The sequence below is a fragment of the Dipodomys merriami genome, unplaced genomic scaffold (assembly GCF_024711535.1).
Source record: "Dipodomys merriami isolate MVZ:Mamm:240054 unplaced genomic scaffold, mDipMer1.0.p SCAF_28, whole genome shotgun sequence".
NCBI classification, from domain to species: Eukaryota; Metazoa; Chordata; class Mammalia; order Rodentia; family Heteromyidae; genus Dipodomys; species Dipodomys merriami.
Genome location: NW_027204270.1, coordinates 10,458,588 through 10,474,892, shown reverse-complemented (window position 1 = coordinate 10,474,892; position 16,305 = coordinate 10,458,588). Strand labels below are relative to the sequence as shown.

The following is a 16,305-nucleotide window of genomic DNA, read 5'->3' as shown; positions in this document are numbered from 1 at the left end:
TGCTTATGTGGTGCTGAGGAATCGAACCCAGGGCCGCATGCATGCGAGGTAAGCGCTCTACCACTGAGCCACCTGCCCAGCTCCAGCTATGATTTTTAAAAATCTATAAAATAGAAGTGAAAAGAGCTTAGTAGGGTTGTGGTGAGGATGTTAAAGAAAAGCATGTTCCTGCTCAAGGCCTGGTCACAGAAATTCTTTTTGTTTGGGTTAAGGCACTGTCCCTGAGCTTTTTCCGCTCAAGGCTAGCGACTGATCTACCACTTTGAGCCGCAGCTCCATTTCCGGTTTTCTGGCGGCTAATTGGAGATAGAGTCTCACAGACTTTCCCTGCCAGGATGGCTTCGATGGGGCGATCCTCCGATCTCAGCTTCCTGAATAGCTAGGTTTTCAGGCGTGAGCCGCCGGCGCCCGGCTACCGAGTTCTAACACTTGTCAGTACTGTCAGGAACTTTCCTAAGTATTTCCATAAGGCAGGTCTCCCGCGGAGCACACATTCTGCCTTCGGGAACATGGAGGTTTAGGAGTGTCAGATTGTCAAGTCATTCTCCCACCGTCGTGTAAATTCCAGCCTCGAATTCAAGACTTGAACCCAGAACCTTGCAGGAAGGAAGGAAAGCCTGGACAGAGGATGCCAAGGGCTTGTGCTTAAGGCCTGGCGACCAGTTCCCCATCTACGCTCAGCCAGCTCTTCTCATTCCAACGGGAAGGTACCCCGAGGGTCTGGGACACTGTGAGCTACACCAAACAGGCTCTGAGGAAGAGCGAGGGCAGAGTCCTCCAGAGGAGTAGAGAACTTAGCACCGCTGGACTGTCGATGAGCTGATCCTTTGATTTAGACCTTGCTTATCTGTAAAGTCGAGGGAAGAAGAGGCACTTCGGTCGCGGGTCGCTGGGGAATCTTGCAAACGCTGCCCTTCAGTTGCCAAAAGACTCCCCCCACCCCCCACTCCCCAGCCCCCCGCTTAAAGAACGGCCCACATGCCTCAGCGGAGGTTTAGCCTCCGCCCGGCCGGCAAAAGGGACGCGTCCCCTTTAAGGCGGCAGCTCGCCGGCGGCGGCGGCCGGAAGTGTTGAAGCCCGGCCTAGCGGCGGCGGTGGCGGTAGCTGCCGTGGCGGCCTCTGCGCATGCTCCGTCGCCCGCCCGCCCTGGCCGCTCGCCGCCCGCCCGCCCGACGGAGACGGTGAGGAGGGGGAGGGGTGGGCGCGCGGCGCGGGGTGGGGTGGGGGCGGGGGGGGCGGGCGCGGGGGCCGCGCGGCGGCGGGCGAGGGCGGGCGGACGGGCGCGCAGGGGGCGGGGGGCTGCTGCCTCCGCGGGCGCCTCCCCACGCCCTGTGCGTGCCGCCGCCGCCGCCGGGGAGCGAGCGGACGTCGCGGCGCCGCGGGGGGGGTGGGGGGACGCTGCCGCTGGGTCCGCCCGAGCCGCCGGGCCGCCCCCAGCGCGGCCGGCCGCGGCGCCCGGGCTCGGGTCCCGGCGGAGGGCGGCCGCGCCGCCGAGCCCCCGGACCCAGGGGGCCCCGGAAGTCCTCGCCGGAGGGGGCCGGAGCCACTCCGGATCGAAACGTCCGGGAGCCCAGGCCCCCCGCGAGGGGCTCCGGGGAAACCTGGGGTGCCCAGAGAGGCGGGGTCCGGGGGTTCCGGCCCCGCGCCGAGCAGCTGGGGGACCCCTGGGGGGAGGGGACCGGTGCCCGTCGGGGGCAGCCCGGGCTGAGGGGGGGAATCCTGCGGAAGGAGGGCCCAGCGCTCACGGGAGGGGCGCGTGACCGGGCTCGGCCACGGGCGGCGGGCTAGGGAAGGGGGTGGAAGGAAGGAGCTTCCAGAAAGAGCGAGCAGGCCCGAGGCGTCCCCCAGGTGAGGGGACGATGGGACGACCCCGGGAGCCCTCGGACGCCGCGGGGAGCACGGGGCGCCTGGGAGGCGCGCTGGGGGCCGAGCTCTTCTCCCCGTGGGAAGCCAGGTGGAAAAGTGCGGAGACGACCATTGAGGGGGACAAGAGGAGCGTCCCCCGGCGCCAGGACATCACAGGGGGACCGACCAGGTGTGGGCTCCTGGCGGGGCGGGACGTGAGCATCGTGGAGACAGCCCCCACTGGACTCAATAGGGATTCACGGAAGGCTTGGCTGGCCAAGGGGCAGCAGAGCCCAGAATTCTCTCCAAATGAGAGCGATCTCATTCATGGTGTCTGGAAGAACCGAGAAATAGGAGTTTCCTCCCTGTGGGGAGTTGGGGGGATTCTTCTCATCGAAATCCCCACTGCCTCTTGCTAATTTTTTTTTTTTTTTTTACCAAAGTGAGTTTGTGGGACATTTTCTTCACTAAGTGATTTTACGGTCTCTGATTGACTTTGTGCATTTATTGTTACCGACGGAAATGGTGATTTTTCATTTTTACTGCAGCAAGCACATTGAATAGCTAACTTCTGCTTCTCTTGATTTAAGTTGGATTAACCGGGGCCCTATTTTGGTACCCTGGACTCCCGTGGGGGGGTGTGGGGGACTCCACTCCCCAAACATTCTACATAGTTATCACCAATCCATGATTTACCCAGAACTTTATTTACTCTGGCTATTTCTCTCATGGTGATCCTGTGCAATTTACTTGGCTTCAGTATGTTTGATTGCACTCTGAATCATTTGCTAAATGCAGGAGAAGGAATAAAGAAGGGAGGAATTCTGAGAATTTTGACCTTAAGTAACAAAGTTTCAATCTGAAGTTTGCTTTTTTTTTTTGCTCTTGGTCCTGTGGCTTGAAATTAGGGCCTAGGTTCTAGGCACTGTCCTGAGCTTTTTTCTTTCTCTTTCTTTCTTCCTTTCTCTCTCTTTCTCTCTCTTTCTTTCTCTTTTTTTTTTTTTTTTGCTCAAGGCTAGTGCTCTACCACTTGAGCCACACCTCCCACTTCTGGTATTTTTTTAATGTAAATTTTATTGTAAAGGTGATTTAGAAGGGTTTGTAAGAGGCAGATAATGAATATATTTCTTTTTGAACTGAGTTGGCCCCTCTCATTTGCTCCCATTTTCCCCACCCCCTCTTCCAGTTTTTTGGTGATTAATTGGAGATAAGAGTCTTAGCCTTTCCTGCCAGAACTGACTTTGAATAGCAGATTCTCAGATCCCTGCCTCTTGAGTAGCTAGGAATACAGGCGTGAGTCACCAATGCTTGGCTTGGAAGCTTAAGACAGTGCTTAGAAAATTAAAGAATATCTGCTATTTATTATTCCTTTTCAACTACTAAGTATTTCTATTCCTACAGGCTTGACACTTGTGCTTCAAACACTGCATCTTGCCATATCTTAGACACCCGGCTTTCAGTATACAAATGGATTTAACGCTAAATAGGTCAGATGTCTTTTTTTTTTTAACCAGTCATGGGGCTTGAACTCAATGACTGGTTTTCCCTGAGCTTCTTTCATTCAAGACTAGTGCTCTACCACTGTGGCACAGGAATACTTCCGGCTTTTTCTGAGTAGTTCATTGGAAATTAGAGCCTCATGGACTTTCTCGCTTGGCCTTACATATACTAAACCTGTGCTCTACTACTGAATGGCACCTCAGCCACCCAAATAATTATAAATTTGATGTACTTCCTTTACATTAACTCCCTAGAATTACAGAGTATGTTGTGTAATTTTATAAGGAATACTCTAAGGCCTTGGCCACAAAATACCCAAAGGATTAACTTGCTTATTTCCCATTGAGTTTTTGTTCCTATAAACAAGATATGTTTTTCAGGTAAAAAAGAAATGGCCTTGAGCTGGGAAGGTGGCTCAGTGGTAGAGCGCTTGCCTTGCATGCATGAGGCCCTGGGTTCGATTCCTCAGCACCACATAAGCAAAAAGAAAAAAAGCCAGAAGTGGCACTGTGGCTCAAGTGGTAGAGCGCTAGCCTTGAGCTGAAGAGCTGAGGGACAGCTCCCAGGCCCAGAGTTCAGGCCCCACGAATGGTTACAAAAAAAAACAAAAAAGAAATGGCCTTGGCATTTAGCCAGTGCAGCCTATAGAGTTGGTTTCAGGTTACTTAATTGAAATATGGTATTTAAGCTGGGCTCTCATCTGTAATTCCAGCTACTCAGGAGGCTGAGATCTGAGGATCACAGTTGGAAGCCAGCCCACACAGGAAAGTCCATGAGACTCATATCTCCAATAAGCTACCAAAAGCTGTTAAGTGTAGTTGTGCCTCAAGTGGTAGAGTACTAGCTTTAAGAAAAGGAAAAAAAAAAAAAAAAACCAGGCTGGAAAGTTGGCTTAGTGGTAGAGTGCTTGCTTTGCATGCATGAGGCCCTGGGTTCAATTCCTCAGCACTACATAAGCAGAAAAAGCCAGAAGTGGTGCTATGGCTCAAGTGGTAAAGCGCTAGCTTTAAGCTAAAGAGCTGAGGGACAGCGCCCAGGCCCAGAGTTCAAGCCCCATGACTGGCCAAAAAAAGAAAAAAAAAATTGAGGGGCTGGGAAGGTGGCTCAGGGGTAGAGTGCTTGCCTTGCATGCATGAGGCCCTGGGTTTGATTCCTCAGCACTACATAAGCAGAAAAAGCTGGAAGTGGTGCTGTGGCTCAAGTGGTAGAGCCCTACCCTTGAGCTGAACAGCTGAGGGACAGCACCCAGGCCCTGAGTTCAAGCCCCATGACTGACCAAAAAAAGAAAAGTAGGGTAATGAGAGATTGAGAGATAATCACTACTTCTCTTTGAGAATGTATTAATGGGGCTGGGAATGGGGATTAGTGGTAAAGTGCTTTCTTGGCATGCGTGAACCCCAGGGTTCAAATCTTCAGTACCACATAAACAGAAATAAGCTGGAAGTGCCGGGTGCTGGTGGCTTACACCTGTAATTGTAGCTACCAGGAGGCTGAGATCTAAGGATCCCGGTTCAAAGCCAGCCCTGGCAGAAAAGTCCGTGAAACTCTTATCTCCTATGAACCACCAGAAAACCAGAATTGGGGCTGTAGCTCAAGTGGTAGAGCACTAGCCTTGAGCTGAAGAGCTGAGGGACAGTGCTCAGGCCCAGAGTTCAAGCCCCATGACCGACCAAAAAAAAAAAAATCTGAAAGTGACTCTGTGGCTCAAGTGGTAGAGTGCTAGCCTTGAGCAAAAGAAGCTCAAGGACAGAGCCCAGGCCCTAAGTTTAAGCCCTGGGACTGGGGGGAGGGGGAGGCGCAGAGAGAGTATGAATTGTGGGCCCTGGTGGCTCACACTTGTAATCCTAGCTACTCAGGAGGCCAAGATCTGAGGATTATGGTTCTAAGCCAGCCCAGGGAGGAAAGTCCTTGAGACTCGTATATCCAATCAACCACCAGAAAACTGGAAGTGGAGCTGTGGCTCAAAGTGATAGAGTGCTAGCCTTGAGCAAAAATGAGCTCAAGGTCAGTGTCCAGGCTGAGTTCAAGCCCCAGGATCAACAAAAACAACAAAATGTATGAACTACCATATTGAATAGGACCGTTGTCCCTGACTGACATTGAAAACATGTTGAAGATCATTATAATTCTCTGATAATCTCTGAAGGTTGAAGGTCAGAACATTTATTCCTTTTAGTTTCTAAGGTGTGAGAGAGGTCAAGAATAAATGTGAGTTCCTGCTGAGGAAAGTATTAAGAACTTAGCCACCTAATCAGAACTCAACCATGGTGTAGAAGGTTGAAATTAGGAGGATCCTTTAATTCTGCTTCTATAACTTATTAATTTGCCTATTTTTTCTTTTTCTTTTCTTTCTTTTTTTTGGGGGGGTCCAGTCGTGGGGCCTGAACTCTGGGCCTGGGCACTGTCCCTCAGTTCTTCAGCTGAAGGCTAGTGCTTTCCCACTTGAGCCACAGCGCCACTTCTGGCTTTTTTCTTTTTGCTTATGTTGCTGAGGAATCGAACCCAGGGCCTCATACATTCAAGGCAAGTGCTCTACCCCTGAGCCATCTTCCCAGCCCCCTATTTTTTTCTTTTTGAAGTTTAAAGCACTTTTCTTTTTGCTTATGTTGCTGAAGAATCGAACCCAGGGCCTCATACATGCAAGGCAAGTGCTCTACCACTGAGCTACCTTCCCAGCCCCCTATTTTTTCTTTTTAAAGTTTAAAGCACCTTGTCAGAGTAAAACATCTTGCTTGGGATATTAAATTTTTAAATATGATTTAAACTTTAAAAAGCTAATATTTAGTGTACAGTAAAGTTATGGGGATTTATCACTCAAAAACATGCTATAAAAAAGGAGGGGCGGGCTGGGAAGGTGACTCAGTAGTAGAGTGCTTTCCTTGCATGCATAAGGCCCGGGGTTTGATTGTGGCTCAAGTAGTAGAGTGCTAGCCTTGAGCTGAAGAGCTGAGGGACAGCACCCAGGCCCAGAGTTCAGGCCCACGACCACCACCAACAACAAAACAAAAACAAAAACCAAAGGCTGGGTGCCGGTGGCTTAAGACTAATCCTAGCTATTCAGGAGGCTGAGATCTGAGGATCACAGTTCAAAGATACCCCGGGCAGGAAAGTCTGTGAGCAGCCGGGCGCTGGTGGCTCACGCCTGTAATCCTAGCTACTCAGGAGGCTGAGATTTGAGGATCGCGGTTCAAAGCCAGCCCGGGCAAGAAAGACCGTGAGACTCCTATCTCCAATAAACCACCAGAAAACCGGAAGTGGCGCTGTAGCTCAAGTGGTAGAGCGCTCGCCTTGAGCTGAAGAGCTGAGGGACAACGCCCAGGCCCAGAGTTCAAGCCCCACGACCGACAAAAAAAAAAAAAAAAAAAAAAAGAAAGTCTGTGAGCCTCTTATCTCCAATAAACGACCAGAATACCAGAAGTGGCACAGTGGCTCAAGTGGTAGAGGACTTGGCTTGAGCTGAAGAGCTCATGGACAGCGCCCAGGTCCTGAGTTCAAGCTCCACAACCGGACCAAAAAAAAAAAAAAAGTGCTCTAAATTAGAATTAGTAGCTTAGACCTATACTGTAGTTACCCTGGAGGCTAGGATGGGAGAATCCCTTGAGTCCAAGAGTTTGAGACCAACCTGGATAATAAAGCAACAAACCTTGCTGAAAAGTAAAACATCAAGGAAGCAAGCAAACCCACATTAAAGAAACAAAACAACCAACTGAAGGTGGGAATGGTGCTGGGAATATAGCTTAGTGGTAGAGTGCTTGCCTAGTACTCATGAACTTGCTTTGGTCCCCAGCAAGTCATCTCCCAAGTTCTCCAAAAAATTAAATAAGCTGGCCCTGGGGACTCACCCCTGTAATCCTAGCTACTCAGGAGGTTGAGATCTGAGGATCACAGTTCAAAGCCAGCCTTGGCAGGAAAGTCTTTATGACTCTTATCTCCAATAAACCACCAGAAAACCAGAAGTGGTGCTGTAGCTCAAGTGGTAGAGTGTTTGCCTTGAGCTGAAGAGTTGAAGAACAGCTCCCAGCCCAGAGTTCAAGCCCCACAACCGACCAAAAAAAAAAAAAATTAGGAAAGAGAGAAAAGCAGTCCTTTTCTAGGATGTACAGTTTGATTGGGAGCTAGAACACCGCTCAGACATAGTTAAGGAAATCACAAATTACCTTCCTAAAGAATTGTTTTAAATGTCACAAGATTAAGTGGGGACTAGCTAGAAAAGAACAGAAAAAATTATAGAGCAAACAGTGTGAAGATTCGATTGAGGAAATATAGCATGTTTGAGAAATGGGGAAAAAAGTGATAGGAGCCTACAATATGAGAAGAACTGAAAAGTGGGCTAATCAGGATCTTACTTGGAAGATTTGGAGGCTATGTAAAGGTGCTTGCACTTTATTAAGCAGCAGTAGGAAATCAGTGAGGAGCTTTTAAGTGAGAAATGTCCTGTCACCTTTAGTAGGACCACTTTGGTTGCCATGTGAAGGATGAATTGAAAACCAGGACTAGAGATTAGGACACTGAGAAACAGCTAGAAAAACCCAGGTAACAGAGAGTGTTGGCTCAGATATGGTGGTGGCAGCACAGATGGAGAAGGGGAGGATGATTAAAAGATACACACACACATGCATATATGTGACAGAATGGTTAGGATTTGGTAGCTGATTGGATTTAGAAAGAGAGGAGTCAAAAATAACCTGTAGTTTCTTGCTTTTGAAAATAGGCAGAGGGTAGCATTACTTACAGAGGCAGGAAATACAGGAGCAGGTTTGACGGTGAACATTAGTTTACTTTTAAGTGTTTATTAGGCATAAGGCTGTTGGAAGGGTATAGAATTCATTTAAGAAAATTGAGGCCAGTGTGCTAGCAATTCAGGAGGGTAAGATCTGAGAATTGCAGTTCAGAGCCAGCTTGGGCAGAAAAGTTCGTGAGATTTTTTTTTCCAATTAACCACCAGAAAACCGGAAGTGGCGCTGTGGCTCAAATGGTAGAATGCTTCCCTTGAGCTGAAGAGCTCAGGGACAGCGCCCAGGTACAGAGTTCAAGCCCCATGATCAACAAAAAAAGAAAAAGAAAATTGAGGGCTAGGAAAGTGTCTTAGTGGTAGAGTGTTTGCCTAGCAGGCATGAAGCCCTGGTTTGATTCCTCAGTACCACATACACAGAAAAAGCCAGAAGTGGTGCTATGGCTCAAGTGGTAGAGTGCTAGCCTTGAGCAAAAGAAGCTCAGGGACAATGCCCAGACCCTGAGTTCAAGACCCATGACTGGCAAAAAATAACAAAAGAAAATTGAGTGTGAGAAAGTGCAGAATTAGAAATAAGATATGAAGAGTTTGGGCTAGGAAATACACAAGCAAAACATGTATCAGATGCATAGCTATATGAGACCTATGGACTTTCAGATAAGACAGCACATAGGGACTGTGGCTGATGGTGCATGCCTATAATCCCAGCACTTGGGACTGAAAATATGCACTTGGGATTTAAGGTAGCAAATGGAATTGAAGACTTAGGCAGGATGATCATGAGTTTAGGGCCAGCCTAAGCCTCATAGTGAGTCCCTGTCTCAAAATGCCAAAGGCTAAGGATGTAGCTGTGGTGGAGCACTTGACTAGCACGTGGGAGGCCCTAGGTTTGGTGAGGGGAGAATGGGAGGACAGAACTTGTCCTTATAGAAGGTGCAGTGTCATTTATAGAGAGAAAAAGGTTTCGGTTGACAGTAATACAGAGCTCAGTGTGTAAACAATAAGAGGGAGCTGCAGGGCAGATATTGAGGGAATACAGAAAAGAAAATGGTAGTGGCTTCATGGAGGCATGGGCTTTGAATTGAGCCTTAAAGGGAAAGGAAATGAAGTAGAAAGATATTTGGGCCCAGGGAGTAACAGACTCAAAGATCTAAAAGTACAGAAACAGTGGGTGGTTATATGGCTGGAGCTTAAGGTTCTTGGGGTGGGATAGCTACAGATAAAACTGGAAGGGTTCCGGTAGCTCACACATGTCATCCTAGCTACTCAGGAGACTGAGATCTGAGGATTGCACTTCAAAGCCAGCCAAGGCAAGAAAGTCTGTGAGACTCTTTTTTTTTTTTTCATTAATTTTTTGTTGTTGTTGTTGTTCATGGGGCTTGAACTCTGGGCCTGAGTGCTGTCCCTCAGCTCTTCATCTCAAGGCTAGCACCCTACCACTTGAGCCACAGCACCACTTCCAGTTTTCTGGTGGTTTATTAGAGATAAAGAGTTTCACTGCCTTTCCTATCAGGGCTGGCTTTGAACCCCAATCCTCAGATCTCAGCTCCTGAGTAGCTAGGATTACAGGCGTGATCCACTGGCGCCGGGCCCATGAGATTCTTATCTCCAGTTAACCACCAGAAAACTGGAAGTGGTGCTGTGGTTCAAGAGGTACAGTGCTTGCCTTGAGCTGAAGATCTCAAGGACAGCTCCCAGGCTCAGAGTTCAAGCCCCACAACTGACAAAAACAAAACTGGAAGGCTCTTTTGAGGCTATGAGGTGGACTTTGAGTGCCACATGCTTAAGTATGTGAAGTATAGGCAAACAAGTGCTGTAGCAGAGCTGACCTTAATTATTAGTTTCTTGTTCTAGCTTCACACTCATGGCTTGCCTCTGTAACATACCTAACTAAATACAGTGCTGTTTTCTATACTCTCCTAAGTAACTTTCAACTGTGAGGATTAACAGTTGCAGACTATAACTGTTAATAAGATTGGGTAATGTTTCCAGTTACTTGAGAACCAAGGAACACATGGTGTTGAATGCTAGTTTCCTCAGTATCTCTGCAAGGGTGATGTTAGTGAGACCATCTTTCTAGTCAGTAGAGGCAGAGATGTAAAGTCCTAGAGATCTTGCAGATGAATTCAGTATCTATTAAGCAACTGTGTAATGCAGTCATCTTCCCCTTCCCATGCAGCTCAGTTCAATTAGTCAGCAGATACTAGGTATTTATAACTGATAGATAACTTGCTGAGGTATATAATGGCTAGTTGAATAGAAAACAGATATGATTAATACTTCCTTTTTTTTTTTTTTTTTTTTTTGTCAGTCGTGGGGCTTGACCTATGGGCCTGAGCTCTGTCCCTCAGCTCTTCAGCTCAAGGCTAGCGCTCTACCACTTGAGCTACAGCGCCACTTCTGGTTTTCTAATGATTTATTGGAGATAAGAGTTTCACAGACTTTTCTGCCCGGGCTGGCTTTGAACCGGGATCCTCAGATCTCAGCCTCCTGAGTAGCTAGGATTACAGGCGTGAACCGCCAGCACCCGGCATGATTAATACTTTCTAAGAGCTTACTGTTTGGGATGGAACTAGTGGTATGGGTCTTTAGAAGAAAAGTTGAAAGCCCCTGATTTGTAGTGTTGTGTTGTATATATTTCCAACATTGCTGATCTCAAGCTACCAACTTGATGTCATTTAACTGGAGCTGGGAAAAGATGCACACAGTTGGTTCTCAGGAGAGCTGGCTTTAGCACACTACTGGGTGAATCACACATACTAAGAAAATCATGAACACATAGTAAGAGCAGAGCCTATATTAGCCCCTTTCACAGTTCCAAGGACCCTGATTTCCACAGAGCTCTTGGAAATGATGATCATTATCTTAGTATTCCTTTCCTATAGAAGCCACTGTCAAAATCAGATCAACTTACTTGTGCTTCTTGTTTCTGGCAGCAGCCCCAGCTATCTGACTTAATGTAAAAGATGGCTAATGCGGAAGTGAGTGTCCCAGTGGGAGATGTGGTTGTGGTACCCACTGAAGGAACTGAAGGAGAGAACCCTGAAGACACTAAAACCCAAGTGATCTTGCAATTACAACCTGTGCAACAAGGGTAAGTGGCTAGAGATTTGCATATTCTGAAAAATTCTGGGAGGTTTAAAAGATAGGGAAATGATAGCTATGGTCGCTTAGCACACTGAGGTATTCAGCCTCAGTCAGAGCTGGCTGAGTTTTTATCTTGATAATGTATTATGTGTTATAGTTGTCATATTTATTTATTTATTTATTTATTTATTTTTTTTGGTCCGGTCGTGGGGCCTGAACTCTGAGCCTGGGCGCTGTCCCTCAGCTCTTCAGCTCAAGGCTAGCACTCTACCACTTGAGTCACAGCGCCACTTCCGGGTTTTTTCTTTTTTGCTTATATGGTGCTGAGGAATCGAACCCAGGGCCTCTGGCATGCAAGGCAAGCGCTCTACAACTGAGCCAACTTCCCAGCCCATATTTATTTATTCTTCATGTATTTATTTTTTGTCAGTCATGGGGATTGAACTCTGGGCCTGGGCACTGTCTCTCAGCTCAAGGCTGATGCACCACCACTTGAGCCACACCAGCCACTTCTACTTATGTGGTGCTGAGGAATTGAACCAGGGCCTCATGCATGTGAGGCAAGCACTCTACCACTAAGCCAGCTCCATATTTGTCATTTTAATAGCTATTATAATAGCTTTCTATTTCCTTGTGTTTCTCTTCTGTGAGCTTTTTGAGGGTAAGTTCCATGGTTCTCTCATCTTACAAATAAACACATTTAGCCTAGGGCCTCTTTGCATGTTTCTCAAAGGCAGTATAGTTAGTGTTAGAGGAATTTGACAGCAGGTACAAAAGTTTTGGTTTTGGTGGTTTTTTTTTTTTTTTTTTTTGGTTGGTCATGAGGCTTGAACTCTGGGCCTGGGCACTGTCCCTGAGCTCTTCAGCTCAAGGAGAGCTCTCTACCACACCACCACTTCAGATTTTCTGGTGTTAATTGGAGATAAGAGTGAACTTTCCTGCCTGGGCTGGCTTTGAACTAGGATTAGCTAGGATTACAGGCATGAGCCACCAGTGCCCTACTATAAAAGGTTTTTGCTATATGCTCTTTAAATTTTCCTGGGTGGGAAAATTGTCAAGCTTAGTCTATCAAAATGTATATATTACTGGGCATCCATCAGTGGCTTATGCCTGTAATTTTAGCTACTCAGTGATCAGAGGATCACTGCTTAGGGCCAGCCCAACCAGGAAAGTCCATGAAACGTTTCTGTTTTTTTGTTTTTATTCCTTGTAGGTCATGGGGCTTGAACTCAGGGCCTGAGCCCTGTCCCTGCGCTTTTTTGTTCAAGGGTAGCACTCTGTCATTTTGAGCCACAGTGACAGTTCCACTGTTTCTGGTGGTTAATTGGAGATAAGGGTCTCACGGACTTTTCTGCTGGGGCTGGCTTCAAACCATGATCCCCAGATCTCAGCCTCCTGAGTGGATAGGATTACAGACATAAGACAATGGTGTCTGGCTCCAGGAAACTCTCATCTCCAATTAACTGCCAAAAAATCAGAAGTGGAGCTGTGGCTCAAGAGGTAAACCACTAGTCTTAAGTAAAAAAATTCAAGGACCGTGCACAGGCCCTGAGTTCAAGCCCCAGAACTGGTATAAAAATTAAAAACTCAACCAGTAAAATACTCCATATGCCTATGAATCACCTTTTTGTTTAATTTAATTTAATTTTTTTGGTCAGTCATGGGGCCTGAACTCTGAGCCTGGGCACTGTCCCCCAGCTTAAGGCTAGCACTCTACCACTTGAGCCACAGGGCCACTTCTGGCTTTTTTCTGCTTATCTGGTGCTAAGGAATCGAACCCAGGGCCTCATGTATGCAAGGCAAGCACTCTACCACTGAGCCACCTTCCCAGCCCTGAAAAAGTTCTCAAAAGCAAGAATTTTTGAGTTTTGGGAGGAGCGGGATAGTTAGAGCCAGGTCTCACTACATGGGCCAGATTGGAAATCATGAGTCTCCTACTTTAGCAGTCCTAGTGCTAGGATTATAGGTATTTACACCATGCCTAGTTGACATGAAAACCTTACCAAAGTAAAATATACATCGTTGTATGTCTCTAAAAACTCAAAATTCACATAGAGCTAAGTTCTCTTTATCTAGGAAAGATATTCTTGTTAATTGAGCACAAGATTGTGAGGTGGCTCACCCCTACAATCTTTTTTTTTTTTTTTGGGGGGGGGGTCCGGTTGTAGGGCCTGAACTCTGGGCCTGGGCGCTGTCCCTCAGCTCTTCAGCTCAAGGCTAGCACTCTACCACTTGAGCCACACCGCCACTTCCAGTTTTTTTTTTTCTGCTTATGTGGTGCTAAGGAATGGAACCCAAGGCCTCATGCATGCAAGACAAGCGCTCTACCACTGAGCCACCTTCCCAGTCCCTCCTTGTGATTCTTATTTCCAATTAACCACCAGAAAACTGGAAGTATCCCTGTGGCTTAAACTGGTACAATGCTAGCCTTGAGCAAAAGAGCTTAGGGACAGTGCCCAGGACCAGGTCAAGCCCCACAACTGTCAAAAAACAACAACACTGAACTCTAGAGGTTCTTGCCTGTAATCCTACGTACTTAGGAGGCTAAGGTTTGAGGATCACAGCTTGAAGGCAGCCCAGGCAGGAAAATTCATGACTCTATCTCTAATTAATCACCAAAAAGTCAGAAATGAAATTGTGGCAAGTGGTAGAGTATTAGCCATAAGGCATAAAAGCTTAGGGACAGTGCTCAGTGATCATGGGTTGCTTGGACCAATAGGAAATTGGTAAAAAGACTAGAGTTATAAAGTATGTTTATCTTACTCCTTTTCAGGTAGAGTAAAACAAATTTTGTAGCCTTTTGCTGTATATATTAATTTTTCATGATTTATATAGTTTGTTTATCGATGGACACTTTTACAACAGGATTTACGAACCTGGATCAGAGAACAACACAGCAGTTGTAGCAGTAGAAACTCACACAATCCATAAAATTGAAGAAGGAATTGGTAAGTCTTTGTTATTGTGTTATTTAACCTTAGCTTTCTTGCTTGAGATTCCTTTTTTTTAAATCTTTTATTTTATTTTATTTTTTTTTTGGGTCCGGTCGGGGGCCTGAACTCTGGGCCTGGGCGCTGTCCCTCAGCTCTTCAGCTCAAGGCTAGCGCTCTACCACTTGAGCCACAGTGCCACTTCTGGCTTTTTTCTTTTTGTTTATGTGGTGCTGAGGAATCGAACCCAGGGCCTCATGCATGCAAGGCAAGCGCTCTACCACTGAGCCACCTTCCCAGCCCCTTTTAAATCTTTTTCTGAATGTTGTTGAGGCTGGCCTTGAGCGTGAGCTCTACTACCATGTCTATCAAATGCTAGAATTTAGACTTTAACTATCCTATCTGGCTGTTGATTGATTGTTATTATTTTTTATTTTATTTTATTTATTTATTTTGGTCGGTTGTGGACCTGAATTCTGGGCCTGGGTGCTGTCCCTCAGTTCTTCAGCTCAAGGCGAACGCTCTACTACTTGAGCCACAGTGCCATTTCTGGCTTTTTCTGCATATGTGATGCTGAGTAATCGAACCCAGGGCCTCATGAATGCAAGGCAAGCACTCTACCACTGAGCCACCTTCCTAGCCCTGATTATTATTATTTTTAATAATTTACCTTATTGTTATAGGAGGAATTACAATGGCGTGAATCAGGTTTTGAGTATATTTCCTTTCATACAGTTTCTTCTGTTCCCTTACTCTCTCCCTATCTATTGATTATTTAACACTAACCTACTACAGTAACTGAAACATTTTTTGTTGTTGTTGGTGGTGGTGGTGGGGCTTGAACTCTGGGTCTGGGCACTGTCCCTCAGCTCTTCAGCTCAAGGCTAGAGCTCTACCACTTGAGCCACAGTACCACTTCTGGTTTTCTGGGTGGTTTATTGGAGATAAAAGTCTCCCTAGTCTTTCCTGCCGGGGCTGGCTTTAAACCACAATCTTCAAATCTCAGCCTCCTGAGTAGCTAGGATTACAGGCGTGAGCCACCGGCACCCGGCCTGAAACTGTTGTTTTTTTTTTTTTAATCTGTACTGGGACTTTAACTCAGGGCCTTATGCTCTTGCTTGGCTTTTTTGTTCAAGGCAGGCTGACACTCTACCAGTTGAGCCAGACCTCCACTTCTTATTTTTGCTGGTTAATTGGAGATAAGAATTTTAGGGACTTTTCTCTAGGCTGGCTTCCAACTGCAATCCTCAAGTCGCTAGCTCCTGAATATCTAGGAATAAAGTTATAAGCCATCAGAGCCCAGCAAAGTGGTTTTTTTAATATCTAAAAGTCCTAAAAAGATATAGTATTTTATCAGCCTGCTGGAGGCTCTATGTTCTGCTTGTAATCCTAGCTACTCAGGATGTTGAGACTTGGAGGATTGCACTTCAAAGCTGAAGCAGAAGAGTTCAAGAGACTCTATTTCCCATAACAGCAAAAAGCCTTGCTGGAGGTGTGGCTTAAGTGGTAGAACATTAGTTGTGAATAAGAAAGTCAAGTAACCTTGAAGAGGCCCTGAATTCAAGTCCTAATACTGAGGAAAAAGATACTCTTTCTCTGGGTGATATCTGCAATTCTAGCTACTTTGGTGGTGGAGATTAGGAGATCATGGGTTGACGATATAAAAGTTTGTGAGACTCCATTTCAGCCATGGCTGGGAGCAATAGTACACACCATCCCTGAAACTTGGGAAACCATTAATATGAGGGTGACAGCTGGCCTGAGCATAAATGGAGAGTCTTCCTCAAATATAACCAATAGAGCTAGGTGCCGGTGGCTGATGACTATAATCCTGGCTACTCAGGAATCTAATATGTGAGGATAGAAGTTTGAAGACAACCTGGGCAGAAAAGTCCATGAGCTTTTTATCTCAAGTTAACCAGGAAAAAGCAGGAAGTTGAGGTATGGCGCAAGTGAAAAAGCTGAGGGAAAGAACAAGCCCCTGAGTTGAACTCACACACACACACAATTATGTAAAAAGCTGTTGGAGGCATGGCTTAAGAGCTAGAGTACCTTCCTAGCCAATTGTGAGTTCCTCAACTCAATTCTCAGTAGTGCCAACAAAACAAAAACAAGGAAAGGAAAGAAGCCGGGTGCTGGTTGCTCACATTTGTAATCCTAGCTCTTTTTTTTTTTTTTTTTTTTTGGTCGGTCGTGGGGCTTGAACTCTGG

General features: G+C 46.6%; 1 protein-coding gene across 3 annotated transcripts in view; it reads left to right on the top strand.

Annotated features, from left to right (window-relative positions):
* The first annotated feature begins 1,106 nt into the window (after window positions 1-1,106).
* Gmeb1 (glucocorticoid modulatory element binding protein 1) overlaps window positions 1,107-16,305 on the top strand; it is a 47,006-nt gene continuing 31,807 nt past the window's right edge. Inside the window, exons 1-3 of one of the 3 annotated variants that reach the window (XM_070037466.1) lie at window positions 1,107-1,181; window positions 11,014-11,171; window positions 14,030-14,112. In XM_070037466.1, the coding sequence (XP_069893567.1) occupies window positions 11,044-11,171; window positions 14,030-14,112 (211 nt within the window). In that variant the 5' untranslated portion in view covers window positions 1,107-1,181; window positions 11,014-11,043. Of the gene's footprint in view, window positions 1,182-1,802; window positions 2,036-11,013; window positions 11,172-14,029; window positions 14,113-16,305 lie in introns of those variants that run through there. The other 2 variants (XM_070037468.1, XM_070037467.1) reach the window with 2 other exon arrangements.